Source organism: Palaemon carinicauda, chromosome 25 (assembly GCF_036898095.1).
Source record: "Palaemon carinicauda isolate YSFRI2023 chromosome 25, ASM3689809v2, whole genome shotgun sequence".
NCBI classification, from domain to species: Eukaryota; Metazoa; Arthropoda; class Malacostraca; order Decapoda; family Palaemonidae; genus Palaemon; species Palaemon carinicauda.
In genome coordinates, this window is record NC_090749.1 from 101,936,092 (window position 1) to 101,949,598 (window position 13,507).

The 13,507-nt window shown below is 38.9% G+C and overlaps 1 protein-coding gene across 1 annotated transcript in view; it reads left to right on the plus strand.

The window, feature by feature from the left end:
- The window catches only part of Tbc1d8-9 (TBC1 domain family member 8/9), an 83,512-nt gene extending 76,755 nt beyond the window's left edge, over positions 1–6,757 (plus strand). Inside the window, exons 20-23 of the mRNA XM_068349357.1 lie at positions 506–640; positions 1,293–1,469; positions 1,759–1,832; positions 2,256–6,757. Of these exons, the coding sequence (XP_068205458.1) occupies positions 506–640; positions 1,293–1,469; positions 1,759–1,832; positions 2,256–2,726 (857 nt within the window). The 3' untranslated portion in view covers positions 2,727–6,757. The remainder of the gene's footprint in view (positions 1–505; positions 641–1,292; positions 1,470–1,758; positions 1,833–2,255) is intronic.
- The last annotated feature ends 6,750 nt before the right edge of the window (positions 6,758–13,507 follow it).

A 13,507-nucleotide genomic window follows, 5' to 3' on the forward strand; every position in this document is an offset into this window, starting at 1 on the left:
TGGGTCAATTATATTGGGCATTTTAAAAGCTTGCTTGTCATTCCTCTTCAATTTTGGTACATTGTCAAGTAAGTTAGCAATATGAATCAAATTGAATTCCTAAGTTATAGAGATTCTTTAATAAGTTCTATAATGCACCACAGGAAATTTTTCTCGCATTAAGGATTTAAATATTTTATAGTATTTTAGCTTATATTCTTACTAATGAATACCTTGGGTAATAATGCTTGACTGGGGTCTTTCAACTTACGAATCGGTCTTGTTATCAAGGTGACTACCTTTCTAAAGCATTTCTTTGGTAAACTTGTGTCTTACAGATCTTCGACAAGCTGACTTATCTTCTACTGTTAATTCCATTGTCTGGCAGATGATGTTAGTTTAACAGGCTGTTAAAAATCACACCTAAATGTTCTTTGAAATCATATCATCCCTGAAAAGTTTGGATTCCTATTAACATCCAAGATCGATCATTTTAATAACCAAATGATGACCTCATTTCCAACAGAGGAAGTGGAAGAAGAGGCTGCGGTTGAGGCTGAGGAGTACTTCGATGTCGTCGAGGAGGATCTCGGCAAAGTGAAGCTGGACTTGAGCATATCCGACGAAGAGAAGCACTCTGCCAACAATTCCCCCAAGAAAGGTAATGGCGTACTGGCGGCACCACATCGTATCGGGGATGGTTCGGGGATGGGGGATGCCAGCCACGCCGTTTCATCGTAGTCTTTGCCGTCCAACCTTGTTTAATTCTTCCTTTTCCAGTATCAATCTTTGGTCCATGTAAATTTTTCTAGTGATACAGTTCTTAAAAGTAATATTACAGACTCGGCAGAGGGAGATTGCAGACCTGTAATGTAAGCGAGTCATTAGTGATTTAACATACTTGTAGAAATGACGGTAGTCTAGCAGACTGGTCGTTCGCTTGTCACCGTGATTGAACAAAGGGACCCTGTTGATGTTGAATGTTTTAAATCTAGATAAATAAGATTCCCTTTAAAGTTCTATCCTTGTGTTATAACATTAGGGAGTTTGCTGTCTACCATAATTTAGTGATGCTCGGTCTGTTGAGGAATTAACATAGAGAAGAGAAACTTCTCCACTTTCTTAGCTGCATGATTTGCATAAGGGTTAAGTTTATGTAATACTGCATCTGATATACAGTACTATACTTTCTTATCAGCATAAAAAAAAGTTCTTAAAAGTTATTGTTCTTAAAGCTTATTGTTCCTCCCTAAGAATTATCATATGTTTTATAGTGCTCCAATAAAGAATTTTTTTTGTTTTGTTTCTTAAAGCATACCGCGACGATCTAACCGGGATGGCAACCATACACAATCGCGATTACCGCAAGTACGAACAGCGCTTCCTGCCCCCGATGAATCAGGAACACTTCATCAACATGTGGCGTACTGTGTATAGTTTCTTTGCCCTGGAAACTAATCAAGAAATCTTCACGTCGTTATCTAGAGTCGGTACGTATCGGGAAATCGAACAGAAACGGGTTGTGAGTACGTATACGATTTTCTAAATTAAATAGACTTTTGGTTAATGGTTCATTTAGAAGTATGTGTTGTAGCGCAAGCAGAAGTAGGGCTGAGTATACATTCACAATTTACCAAGTGAAATAAAGTTTCTACGCATCGTAGAAATCTTTTTCTCGTATTCATGTAACGTTCAGTGGTACTCTTTGATTACTACTCCAGCATCTAAGATGCCTCCTTCAAGAGACCTGTCTGATGAGAGACTTCATTCTCCTTTCAGGAACTCTGCTGCTTCAAATCGGTGAGGTCGGAAGAAGAGTTAAAGAGAGCACCTCGAGGAGTATAAGCGAAAGCGTAAGTGTTCTTTATAAAGTCTTTGGTCTTGGTTTTATGTATTGTCAAAGATACTTGTTATAGATTTGAATTTGGCACTGATTTTTAGACAGAAGTTTAGTTACTCTTTTCTGTGGAAGAGAAGGAAATTGATTTAATATTCTCTAAGTACAGTACGCTTATGGTTGAATACTATTTAAGAATGTGAATAGATCATTTGAAACTGTTTATTATGCTGTTACTCTTACTTATATAGTATTCTGTATACTTAGTGAGGTATACCGTATACAGTACTGTTAGATTTTTCCCTTCATGACTTAACCACATCAATTAAATCAACATAAAGATCAACAAACTTAGTGAAATGAGTCTGCTTTTGTACGAGACGCTATATTTGATACGTGTAACGTACAAAACAACGTGGTCATTTATTTGTTTCAACAGGCAACACCTACCGACAGCAGTGCCAACACAGATACGCATTTAGAATCGTCTAAAAAAGTGCCTGCCCTCGATGCCCTCACACCTTCGGAACAGAACGCTCACACTCCAACACCGGAGAAACTGTCGTCGGTGGACGAAACGGACAGGAAGGAATTGGAAGTGCCGCAGATCGCGAGCATTTCCAGCGCCAAGAACAGCGCGCCAAAGTCGCCGGATGACGACGGCAGTGACAAAGAGACGGACAGCGCGTCGATCGCCTCCAACGTCTGTTCCTCGTCCTCCACGTCGCAGAATTCCGAGCCCGAGTGGAGCATATCCTTCGAGCAGTTTCTGGCAAACGTGGCGAACGAGGAGCGGTTGGTCAGCTTCTTCGAGAGGTCCTTCAGTCTAGCCGAGGAGGTGCAGAAGCTCAGGAAGCGGCAGGCGGTCAGCACGAACGGGAACTTCTCCGCGGCTACGACTCCTTCCTAACTGATTTCAGGGTTGAAAAGATCTGCTTTTGTATGTTGGTAATGGATGACATACCTACGGTGATATGATAGAAAGACAATGCTAGTTTTCACGGAAACTTTTTTATACTTGTGACGTAGTAATAAGGACGTTCATCATTCCTTGTATATTGTTGTCGATTTTAGTGATGTTTTACATAAAGCATTTATATATTATATGTATACAATAGATTTGATTTTCTTGCACTGTCAATTTCATCGATGTGGGAGAATCACTTCTGTGTGTTTTACCGTAACTGGCAAAGCGAAGTACGTTGTCATGTTGACCGTGGCATTTACTCGAGGCATCGAGTCTGTTTCAGATTTGGTGTGATGCATTTATCTTTTGATAAATAGATGAAATTTATAATAAAATGAAACTGCTGGATTTCCGTTGTTAAATGTCTATGCTGTGACAGTTCTTGATTCGATTTGCTTTGCCTTCTATATTACAATAGTATTTTAATTTTGTGGCCCAGTATTTTTTATTGCACTCGAGAGAAGACCAAAAGGAAACACAGCACTCAAATGCTCTGTACCTGAATGCCTGAGTTTCTTGCTAGAATGAATTTGAAGGGTCACCTCTGCTCGTTCGATTTGAGTTCCATCTGTTCCAAAACCTGCATTACTCATTTTGTCCATCTTTCTAAGTCTCATTCCTTCCACTGCTCCTGAATTATTGACTTACCACCGACTCTAAACTTCCTCCCCTTTTGATATAATTTGCATATACTTTTAACCCATAGATCTGTAGGCTACTTCATTACAGATTTTTTGAAATTTACAGCTTTACAGTCAAATATTATTATGTTTTGCATCCATCTGTAATTCAGTAGATAATTGTCAACTCAAGTAGACCCACAATTATGGGCAACCATAAAGAGGAGGAGTTTCCAGAAGGCCTCTTCCTGGACAACTATTGTTTATCCTTTGGTGGTCAAATTGCTTTCCCTTTGCTCTTAGTTCCCAATGGGACATAAAATGAAAGATGCTCTCTAATGCTCTGCTCTGGCTTAGAACAGTACGAAGAGGCCCTTTTTTGGCAGAGGAGGGTTACAAATGAGCAAATTTAAAAGTATTGCCTCATACACTTGTCTTTTTGGATATTATCAAGTTGGGGATAAACAAGATGGAGATTCACTATAGGTCTTGGAATTTAATTGAACAGATCATTTCGAGAGATAAGAAACAACAACAGAGAGCAACTTCGAAGGCATGCAATGAGAAAGGGTCTCATTTCAACATCCCCGAAAGACGTCTTGTATTATGTCGCGTACGAGGATTCGCAGACCGCCGTCTATGATCTGTTCGAGAAAAGTGCTAAAGGAGACGGTGCCATCTCATCCGCCCCTCAGCCTGCAACCCGAAACAACCTCCTCTACGGCTCCTAAAACCGAAGGATTCTTGTGCCGACTTAATGCGGGACCAAGAGGACCCTCAAGTTGAGGAAAGGGTGTCCTTTGAGGTTTACCATCAGGACCCCAAAGTAGGGTCCTCTACTGCGACAGACCCCTCCCAGCAGCGGTCTCGCTATTGCCACGACTTGATTCATTTACTACGGCAGTTGAAGGGAATCGTTCCGTTTTGGGATGGTGTTGGAGTTGATAGGGTTGTTGGATTCTATATTTGGATGTCTCTTTTATCAGCATTGTAGGTTTCATTCCAAGATCATAGCTTGTCGACTGTTCTTTGAAGAACTACTTCAATCTCTAAGTGGTACACTTTAGACAGTATGAGAGATTCACGACATCCTTTTAAGTCCCGGCTTGCTTTTTACCCGTTGCCCATTCCCCTGTCCTCCAATTTGTCTGTGCATCAGCCATCTCAAATATTTTTACCACTTGCTATATCCTTAACCACTGTATTCCTCCTCTTGTGCACCGCTTGGTAATGACCTCTCATTTGCACAGGAACCTCGATAGATCTTATTCATTTGCCATCTACCGTCCCTAACCATCCGATTTCTTAACATTTTATATCCGTCTTATTTCAAAGCTTTAATTACACCTATGTAGTTATATTTTCAACCCTTATCTCTACAGCAATCAGCTTAATACATTCACCACCTTGAGCCACTTTAGCAAAACCCTTTCCTTACTCTTTACTTATCTAGAGTCTACTTGCTATTGATGTATTCTTCGGAAAGCAGTTATTTCCACGAGCCAATCCAGTATCGTTCGGTGACTTTACATCGATAATTTTCACCCAGCAAACAAAAGTAAATAAAAGTACAGGGTATGCAGTATATTTTCTTATCTTTTCACTGAACAGCAACTCCAAAAACTCGGTATAACTTTATATTTGACACTTGTGTAAAGGAAGGGGACGTGAGAAGGGTTTATGACTGGAATCTTGAGAGGGGGCCGAGCATTTACTTAATAATAAAAGTATATAAGTAGTTCCTCAACTTTAGATACTCAAGGGTCTGGTCCTCTGAGTAACAAAGGTTCATAAGTAACGGGAGGCAACAGCAAGTGGGAAATCTTTATAATTTGTAGCATATTAAAGATGCTAAAAGAATGGTAACAGATTCTTTTGTCAAGTGGTCTACTAACGACACTGAAACACTTCGTTAAATTTCTTGCATCTAGTTACGGTGAAGGATTTCAAAATAGTCTCGAGTGTGTACAAAGAATGTTTTAGATATCTGTCTTGTTCTCTCAATATATTTATGTTATTCAAAACTTCTTGTAACATATTTCCCCTTGAGCCAATCTAAAATTACAATCATAATGAGGAATTTTTTAAAATCTCACGACAGTTATTTGCTGGACAGCTTTTCCACAAGTTTGTTTTTAAAGTATTTTCTCGTTCGTACTACATCTTGTACTGTATCTTCATTCAATTTTAAAAACCAGGATGGTATGGAACATTCAAGATGTATTTGATGTTAGTTACTGTATTTTTATAATTATTGTAGAGAATATATTCCCGCAGTATTTGAACTACTGTATATCGGTGACATCTTGGTAGCTAAGTTTCATTCCCGTCTCCCCGATGTTTGAGAGACTGTCCACGTATTCCTAGTGTCCTGAGGTGCATGAGAAGAAAATTTTCTACATGATTTGATTTCTGGTCTGAGTAATGATGTACATAAGTTGGATCACTAAATAACCTTTCGATTATATTGTATCAGTGCCGGGACTCATCCGTAGTAAGGGTTACATCCCGTCGATCTCTACGGCGAGAACAGCGGCTCATTTAGTCATTTGTATAAAGAGATTCACAAGAAAGTTTGCAGGCAAAGTGAGCATCAGTGATAAAGTTATAATTGTGTGTTAGCAAGAACCAATTCAACATTAATTTTGGCAGTGTTTATATTAATGCTCAGCTGTAGAGGCTCACATGGATAGTTTTGTAATTCTGTACAGAGCAAAAATACTTGCCAACAAAATTCCTGTTTAAGATTTTCCATTCATTTTCAATAATCATTTAGAAATTTTATTTATCAGTTTTTACATTTCTTTTTTCCAGGTCTTTTGCAATCATCCCGCTACCTTTTTCCCCTCTCTGTGTCTCTCCTCTTTTCTTTCCTGCTGCCATCCTTTAGATTTACCCACTTCCTAAATATACTTGTACAGCTCATCTGTTTCTAACCTTCCACCGTCCATAGTAAGTCTCGTGGCAGCATCTACCATTACCCCCTTGTGACCTGTTTCTCGCTAATTTTCATTATTAAGTTTCTCCTTCTCTGCAAACATTCTTAAACTCTCTCTCTCTCTAGGTTTATGCAGTTTCTCTTCACCTGCAGATTTTTTAGTCACTTCACCCCACTAGTTGATTGTGTTGTGATTTTTTTTTTTAATGGTTGTAAGACATATTTCAATATATTCTGAGAATTGTTATTCGGTTTCTCATACACTGTACTGTGTGTCAAGGTGGTGGAACTGTAACGAGAGACATTATATGAGAAACGGTGCCATTTTTATCGTGTATAATTGTTTAGACTTTGGAAGGTAGTAAGATTGGTAATTTCTCTGCAGATTTGAAATTATAAATTTTATTATTTTTGCCTTTTCTTGTTTGCTTCCGTACCTTTAGTAGGGAAAGAAGGGCTCTGAAATAAGGGTCCTTTACTCTTCCCGAGCTTCATACATGTACCTGACCTGGACTTCGACCGTTCATGTGGAATTTTACCGTCTCTTTTTAAGTATTTTTTTTAATCATACATACATACATACATACATCGTATACCAAGGCACTTCCTCCAATTTTGGGGGGTAGCCGACATCAACAAATGAAACAAAAACAAAAAAAGGGGACCTCTACTCTCTACGTTCCTCCCAGCCTAACAAGGGACTCAACTGAGTTCAGCTGGTACTGCTAGGGTGCCACAGTATATTACAGTATAATCAACCTGTCTTATCGACGGTCGGAATCAGTTAATGGCTCCATTAAGTATTATGTAGCTTAGGCTGTGTGCTCATGATTGAATGAGCTTACTTCTCCGTCACCTACTCGGACCTTTGGTTTAAAGAAGAACCGAAGATACCTTAATTGCCTTGTCTATTCAGGTCCCCTTTCTCTGTTAAACCTTGTGACTTTAAGCGGCCAATAAAAATAGATCGTAAATAGAGCCACGGCAACTTCACCAATACCCATCATTCAAAGAAGTAATTTTTTTATATTATTACTAGCCGAACGTAGAGAGTAGAGGTCCCCTTTTTGTTTTGTTTCATTTGTTGATGTTGGCTACCCCCCAAAATTTGGGGAAGTGCCTTGGTATATGTATGTATTACTAGCCAAGCTACAACCCCAGTTGGAAAACCAGGATGCTGTAAGCCCAAGGACTCCAACAGGGAAAATAGCCCAGTGAGGAAAGGAAAGAAAGAAATAAACTTCAAGAGAAGTTATGAACAAATTTATAATAGTTTAAGAACGGTAAAATTAAATTAGACTTTTCATCTGTAAAGTATAAAAACTTAAAATAGAATAGTGGGCCTGAGTGTGCCCTCGAGCAAGAGAACTCTACCCCAAGACAGTGGAAGTCCATGGTACAGAGGCTATGGCACTACCCAAGAGAAGAGAATAATGGTTAAATTTTGTAATGTCCTCCTAGAAGAGCTGCTTCCCATAGCTATAGAGTCTCTTCTACCCTTACCGAAAGGAAAGTAGCCACTGAACAATTGCAGTGCAGTAGTTAACACCTTGAGCGAAGAAGAATTGTTTGGTAATCTCAGTGTTGTCAGGTGTATGAGGACAGAGGAGAATGTGGAATGAATACGCCAGGCTATTCGGTGTGTGTAAGCAAAGGAAAAATTAGCCGTAACCAGGGAGAAGTATTCAATGTAGTACTGTCTAACCAGTCGATGGATCAATCGACTCTCTACCGTTAGTATCAACGCATCTAAATGTTGGATGTCATTCTGGTTAAGTGAACTGGTACGTGTGTTTAGTCCCAAGTTAATAACAGAATCTGTTTTATTTGAATATTCCAGTCACTGATGTCTGACAAGCCTTTTAGAAAACAATATTGATTCTTGCAATGCACAGTATGTAGAATTAAAATTATTCTCGGGTGTTTGCCCTGTGTTCGTATAATTTTCAAATGTAAAAAAAATATAGTTAGTTGATCAAATTATGTAGTTTCATAAACAAAGTAATGCTTGTATTTCAAGTACCATCTTGAGGGACTGTAAAGAAAGACAGCTTTGCGTACATAAATATATTCTGTGGCTAGGGCAAAAGGATTTTGCTGTCTCTTCTCGGGTAGGATGCTAGTGCCATCCAGTAACCCTAGTTGTACTCTCTTCTTTTCTTTCCACTATACTTCTGGTCACGCTTTCGTTATCACAACTTGTTATCCAACTTCGCAACTTTAAACTTTATTTGGCAATTTTAAGGTTTAATTCAGAGTTTGCCAAGTTGCTCTGAATGTTCTACCTAGCCCCCACTAGGCTGTTTATATCTGAATATTAAATCCAAAACTTGGATACCTTCCGTCTTCTTACTCATACAAGAAGTACAGAATAATACTTGCCTTAGGAAAAAGATGAAAATCACAGTATCTCGAGAACTCCAAGACTGGGGAACAGTTTGTCAGCATGTTAGTAAATATGGAAAGGGAAAGACGAAGAACAGTTTGTCAGCATGGTACTAAATACGGAAGGAGAAGGACGAAGAACAGTTGGAAAGGCCAGGAAATTGTGGGAAATGATGGTAGCCGAAGACTTAGTCCTGATGGAGATTTAAGGAAGGTTAATTTCAGAACATAAGAAAGAGGGAGAGAGAGAGAGAGAGATAACTTTCATATGTATATATGGTCAGTCTTAGGGCATTGCCCTGCTCGATGGAGCAATGTCACTGTCCCTTGCCTCTGCCATTCATGAGCGTCCTTTAAACTTTAAATGGAAGTTATTTAGGTTTAACAAAATGGCAAAAAAGACTGACTATATTGATTTCACAGTGGGTATAAGTATGTTAATCCGTTGAATCTTGAACAAAGGTGAACCTTATGAAAGTCTTAACCCTTTTATCCCCAGGCTATTTGGAACTTTCCAACCCTTAACCCACAGGCATTTTTTTTTTCAAGCACATTTTGCAATATATATTTTTTAAATTGCTCTAACAGCCTTAATTTTCGTCATAGAGAGGTCAGGTAGGTCTCATTCTTTTGGAAAATGCCTGAAGTTTTTCATAAAGTTATCAAAAATATACAAAAAAAATGTATTTAGCAGTTTTTTGCATGGACGTAGTGGTAAAGGGATGAGTTTTGTGAAACGTACCAGTACCTCCATTGGGGGTAAAAAGGTTAAGTAACTGCTCTCTGAATATTTGTAGTGCCGTCCCAGACTTTAAGGCTCAAAAGATTAATTTAATCCTGCCCCCTGCCTTGGAAGGTGGCTAGCTTAGGCTGAAAACTGAAAAAGGAAGTTACCTGATATATTTACAGCGAAAGTTTCAGGTTACTAAAACTTGCATACCTGGAGGATTCCTATCGAAGCTTTGGACATAATGGGTGTGAAGACGAGATTGTATAGAGACCTCTAGGCTTATGTGCATCTTTAGCAAGGTTCAGAAAAAACCCACTGCATTTCTTTGCATCTATGATTCATCTAATGACGTTGAATGGTTAGAGATATTGGTGTCAATGTTGACGTCATTTGGGCTCGTGTTTAATCTTAGTGCTGTTGCGCCGTCAGAAAAAGCATGAGACATAGTTACCATTCGACTGACCCTTTGAAAAAGCATCATTCTACATCAGCACAACTTGGTGCCTGAATCAGTAAGTAATAGAAATGCTTTTTAACGTACTGTGCTTATAAACGTTCTTGATATAACTGCACTGGTGTTTTTCAGACAATTTGTTGTGTGATAATCGGTTTCTTTTATCGTCAGGCTGAGCCCTACAGGAAATGTTCTACAGTTGGAGATGGAGTTATCCGACCTGGTATCTGGTGAGTGTTGAAATTGCTACCTAGGGCAGTGTCCGTAAATTCTAGTCTTGGTTTTTATGTCCTATTATAAAGATATTATTAAATGTTCAGTAAAAAGAATTGCTCTAAATTATTTAGAAAACTCGCAAGTTTTGTCTCGTATGCACTTTGTTTAGTTTGGGGGTTGTTTTGTCGGGAATCGGAGAAAACTCGTCTGCAGTTGGTCCCTGTAAATGATAGTTGTGCCGTCTTTGATGAATCGGATAGACTTGTGATTAATGGTAGCCTTATAGAAATACATTAAGAAATTTAAACAGGTATGTGTTTTGATTTAATTTAACTTATCTTAAATGTTATAAGTTTTTAGAAAAGGACAGTAAACTGAATGTGTATGAATAATGTTATATTAGTACAAAAACGCACTAAAACCAAGACACGAAATTACGGACACTGTACAGAGAGAGATACGAGTGAGAGAGAAATGTATAGGTTGTTAAGCATTGTTCATTCCTCGGGTCACAAACAAGGTTTGAAAGACTTGTCAGTAAAATGAGAGAGAGGAGAGCGGGTGTGAAAGAAATGTGCACCTTTCTCGTACATTACTGTACATACAGCTTACACTGCACTTCTTTATACAGAGTTGTTGATAAATTGAAACCTTAACATTTATTGAAGCAGATGAAGCAACCTTGTACAGTACTGTACTCTACAATCGTTCTTCTTAAACTGTACTGATATTATTGTAGTAACCTTAGTACTCTGATGCATTTTTCAAATTGTTGCATATTTTGCATGTTACTTTATACAATATAAAGACTATGGTATGTACAGTATGTTTGTATATTAGCACATTTCTTAATGTCGTTTGTCTGCGTGCACACGTACGCATTTTGTGTTGACTGGCGGCTCGTTACCATGTATTAATTTACCCTCCAAGGTTCATGGGTAATCAACACCAATTGTTTTCTTTTGGGTCTTATCAAGAAAATTTTTTGTTGTCTGTGGGATATATAATATTTTCCTTCCAACGAGTCAATTTTGTTAAACAAGGGCTTTTGTCCATATTTGTTTGCGAATTATTAACCGTTCGAGTACAATATAAAATGTGTGTAAGTCATATGATCAAACATGCTCAGGGGATGATGTGTTTAGTATAGTTCAGGAGCTGACAGACCGTGTATTGTAAACCGTCTTTACTGGAACATTACCTGTTTATCTTTTGCTTTGAAATTTTCACGTACTATACTGCCGTATTGAATTGTACTGTATTGCACTGTATATCCTTCAATCTACGGTATTCCATGCGTACTTCATTGGCCATTCGCACCTGGCAATAGATTATCCATGATATTAGGTTGCATATCTCAAAACTTATGAGTTAACATTATATCACAAATATTTTTAGACCATCTCTTTGCTTCATAGAGTTATACAGAAATAGTTCTTGCATCCCTCTGTTTTTCTCTCTTCCCTTTCTACAGGTGTCCATTATGCTATTTAATGAATTGAATACATTTTGCTATCTCTTGACATAGGGTAGACCAAGCAGCCAAGTTAAGCTATGATTTGGAGTAGGCCATTTTAAGTAGTTTTGTACACTCCCAATTGCGAGGAACCTGTGTCGCCCAGTGAACCCTCCCTCCTTTTTCCTCACCCTAGGCTGGCCCAAGCTTGGGGTGCTAATAGGAATGATGGGAGAAAATTTGGTGGTGGTGGTGGTGGGGGGTGGGGGGCAGTAGCTGTAGTGAACGACACCTCGTAGTAACGGGGGATTTTGAGGAGGGAGAAGTCTAATTGGAAAGGGATCTCTGGTAGTGGTATCACTTGCCCCAGTTTTAATACCGACACCCTTTAGGGGTGAGCGAGCTGGATATATTCTTGGCATTCCATGCAACTTTTTTCTCTGGTGCTTTAAGGAGCATTTCACTGGGCAACACAGGTTGAGCCCAGAAATAGATTTTTCCTTCGTCAAAATCCCTTTTTTACACTCCCAATTCTGCTTAAGTTGACTTATTAACCCTTCCTTTATCTTGCCTCTATAGAGGTTTATCTCATAGCAGTTATCTGCATACTCTCATATAATTATATGAAATAGGTTCTTTCATGTTTTTTTTTTTATGCTCCACCATCAGGAAGAGAATCCTGAATTTATTTTGTGATTGTGGTAGAAGTTAAACCTCTCGAGTGATGAAGAATTCTTTGGTAATCTCAGTGTTGTTAAGTCATAAACAGCCATTGTCTGGCCCTCCCTGGTCCTTGCAAGCCTTAACATACTTTTATAATATCACTAAAGGAACGTGAGTGTTGTGGTAACGAGTGAGTTATATACTTGATATTTAGGTAGTGAGAGAAATCATGAGATGAAGGTCTAGGGTTTTCTTTGATGAAGCGAAGACAGTCGACTTCTGAACTTGTTGGGTTAGAACTGGGTCCGGCAGGGGAATTAGCTTGGGTTGTAACTCCAGGGTCAATGGGAACCAGTTGGTCCGGGGCCACTTGGGAGCCACTAGGGCCGCTAATCCTTGGAAGGATCTCAGCTTGGTGAGGACCTTTAGCAGAAGGTTGGGTGGAGGGAACAGGTAAATTCTGGTCCATCAGGACGACATGGCTATCTCACCCAAAAATAGTTTTTTCGTTATTTAGATGGCTTTGATGGGTCTAAGCTCAGTTGGATAAAATTGTTGAGAGACAGAAAAATGGATATCAGTTGTAGCCGCTTTCCATTTTGAGAAGTTATCCTGTTCAGCCGTTAGATTCAAATCGTATGCCATTCCATGTCATCAATGCTCTGACTCATGCAATGCTGTTAAAGACCCATTGATTTGAAATATTAAAAGACTAAAGAAAAACTTACTTCATAGGAGAGTTTTTCCATTTCATTTTCTGAGATGAGAAACATAATTCAGAGATGCCACTTTAAAGCGGGTGACTTGCAAGGAAGACAACTGCTACTAAATGCGACCAATTAAAAATATTTAATTAGTAGTGTCATGGCACTCATGAATGTAGTAGTGCGCTGTAGTAGTTCTTCTTACAAACTTAGTAGAGAATTAGTGAGATCGTCCCCGTTCTCGCAGGATGCTCAGACTTGAAGGATTGTCAATCGGTCCTTTGTCCTTCCTCGTGAACTCTCCCAAACATTATTGACTCTGCTAGGTTATCCTATCCTTCCTTGTCTTTTTCAGTCTTCATTTTATTATCATCATTTCTATTATTAGCTAAGCTACAACCCTAGTTGGAAAAGCACGTTGTTAAAAGCCCAAGAGCTCCAACGGGGAAACTAGCCCAGCGAGGAAAGGAAATAAGGAAACAGATAGAATAGGGCGCCTGAGTGTACCCTCATCTGATTGAAGAAAGTGGCATTACAAACTATGTAACATTATCGTGA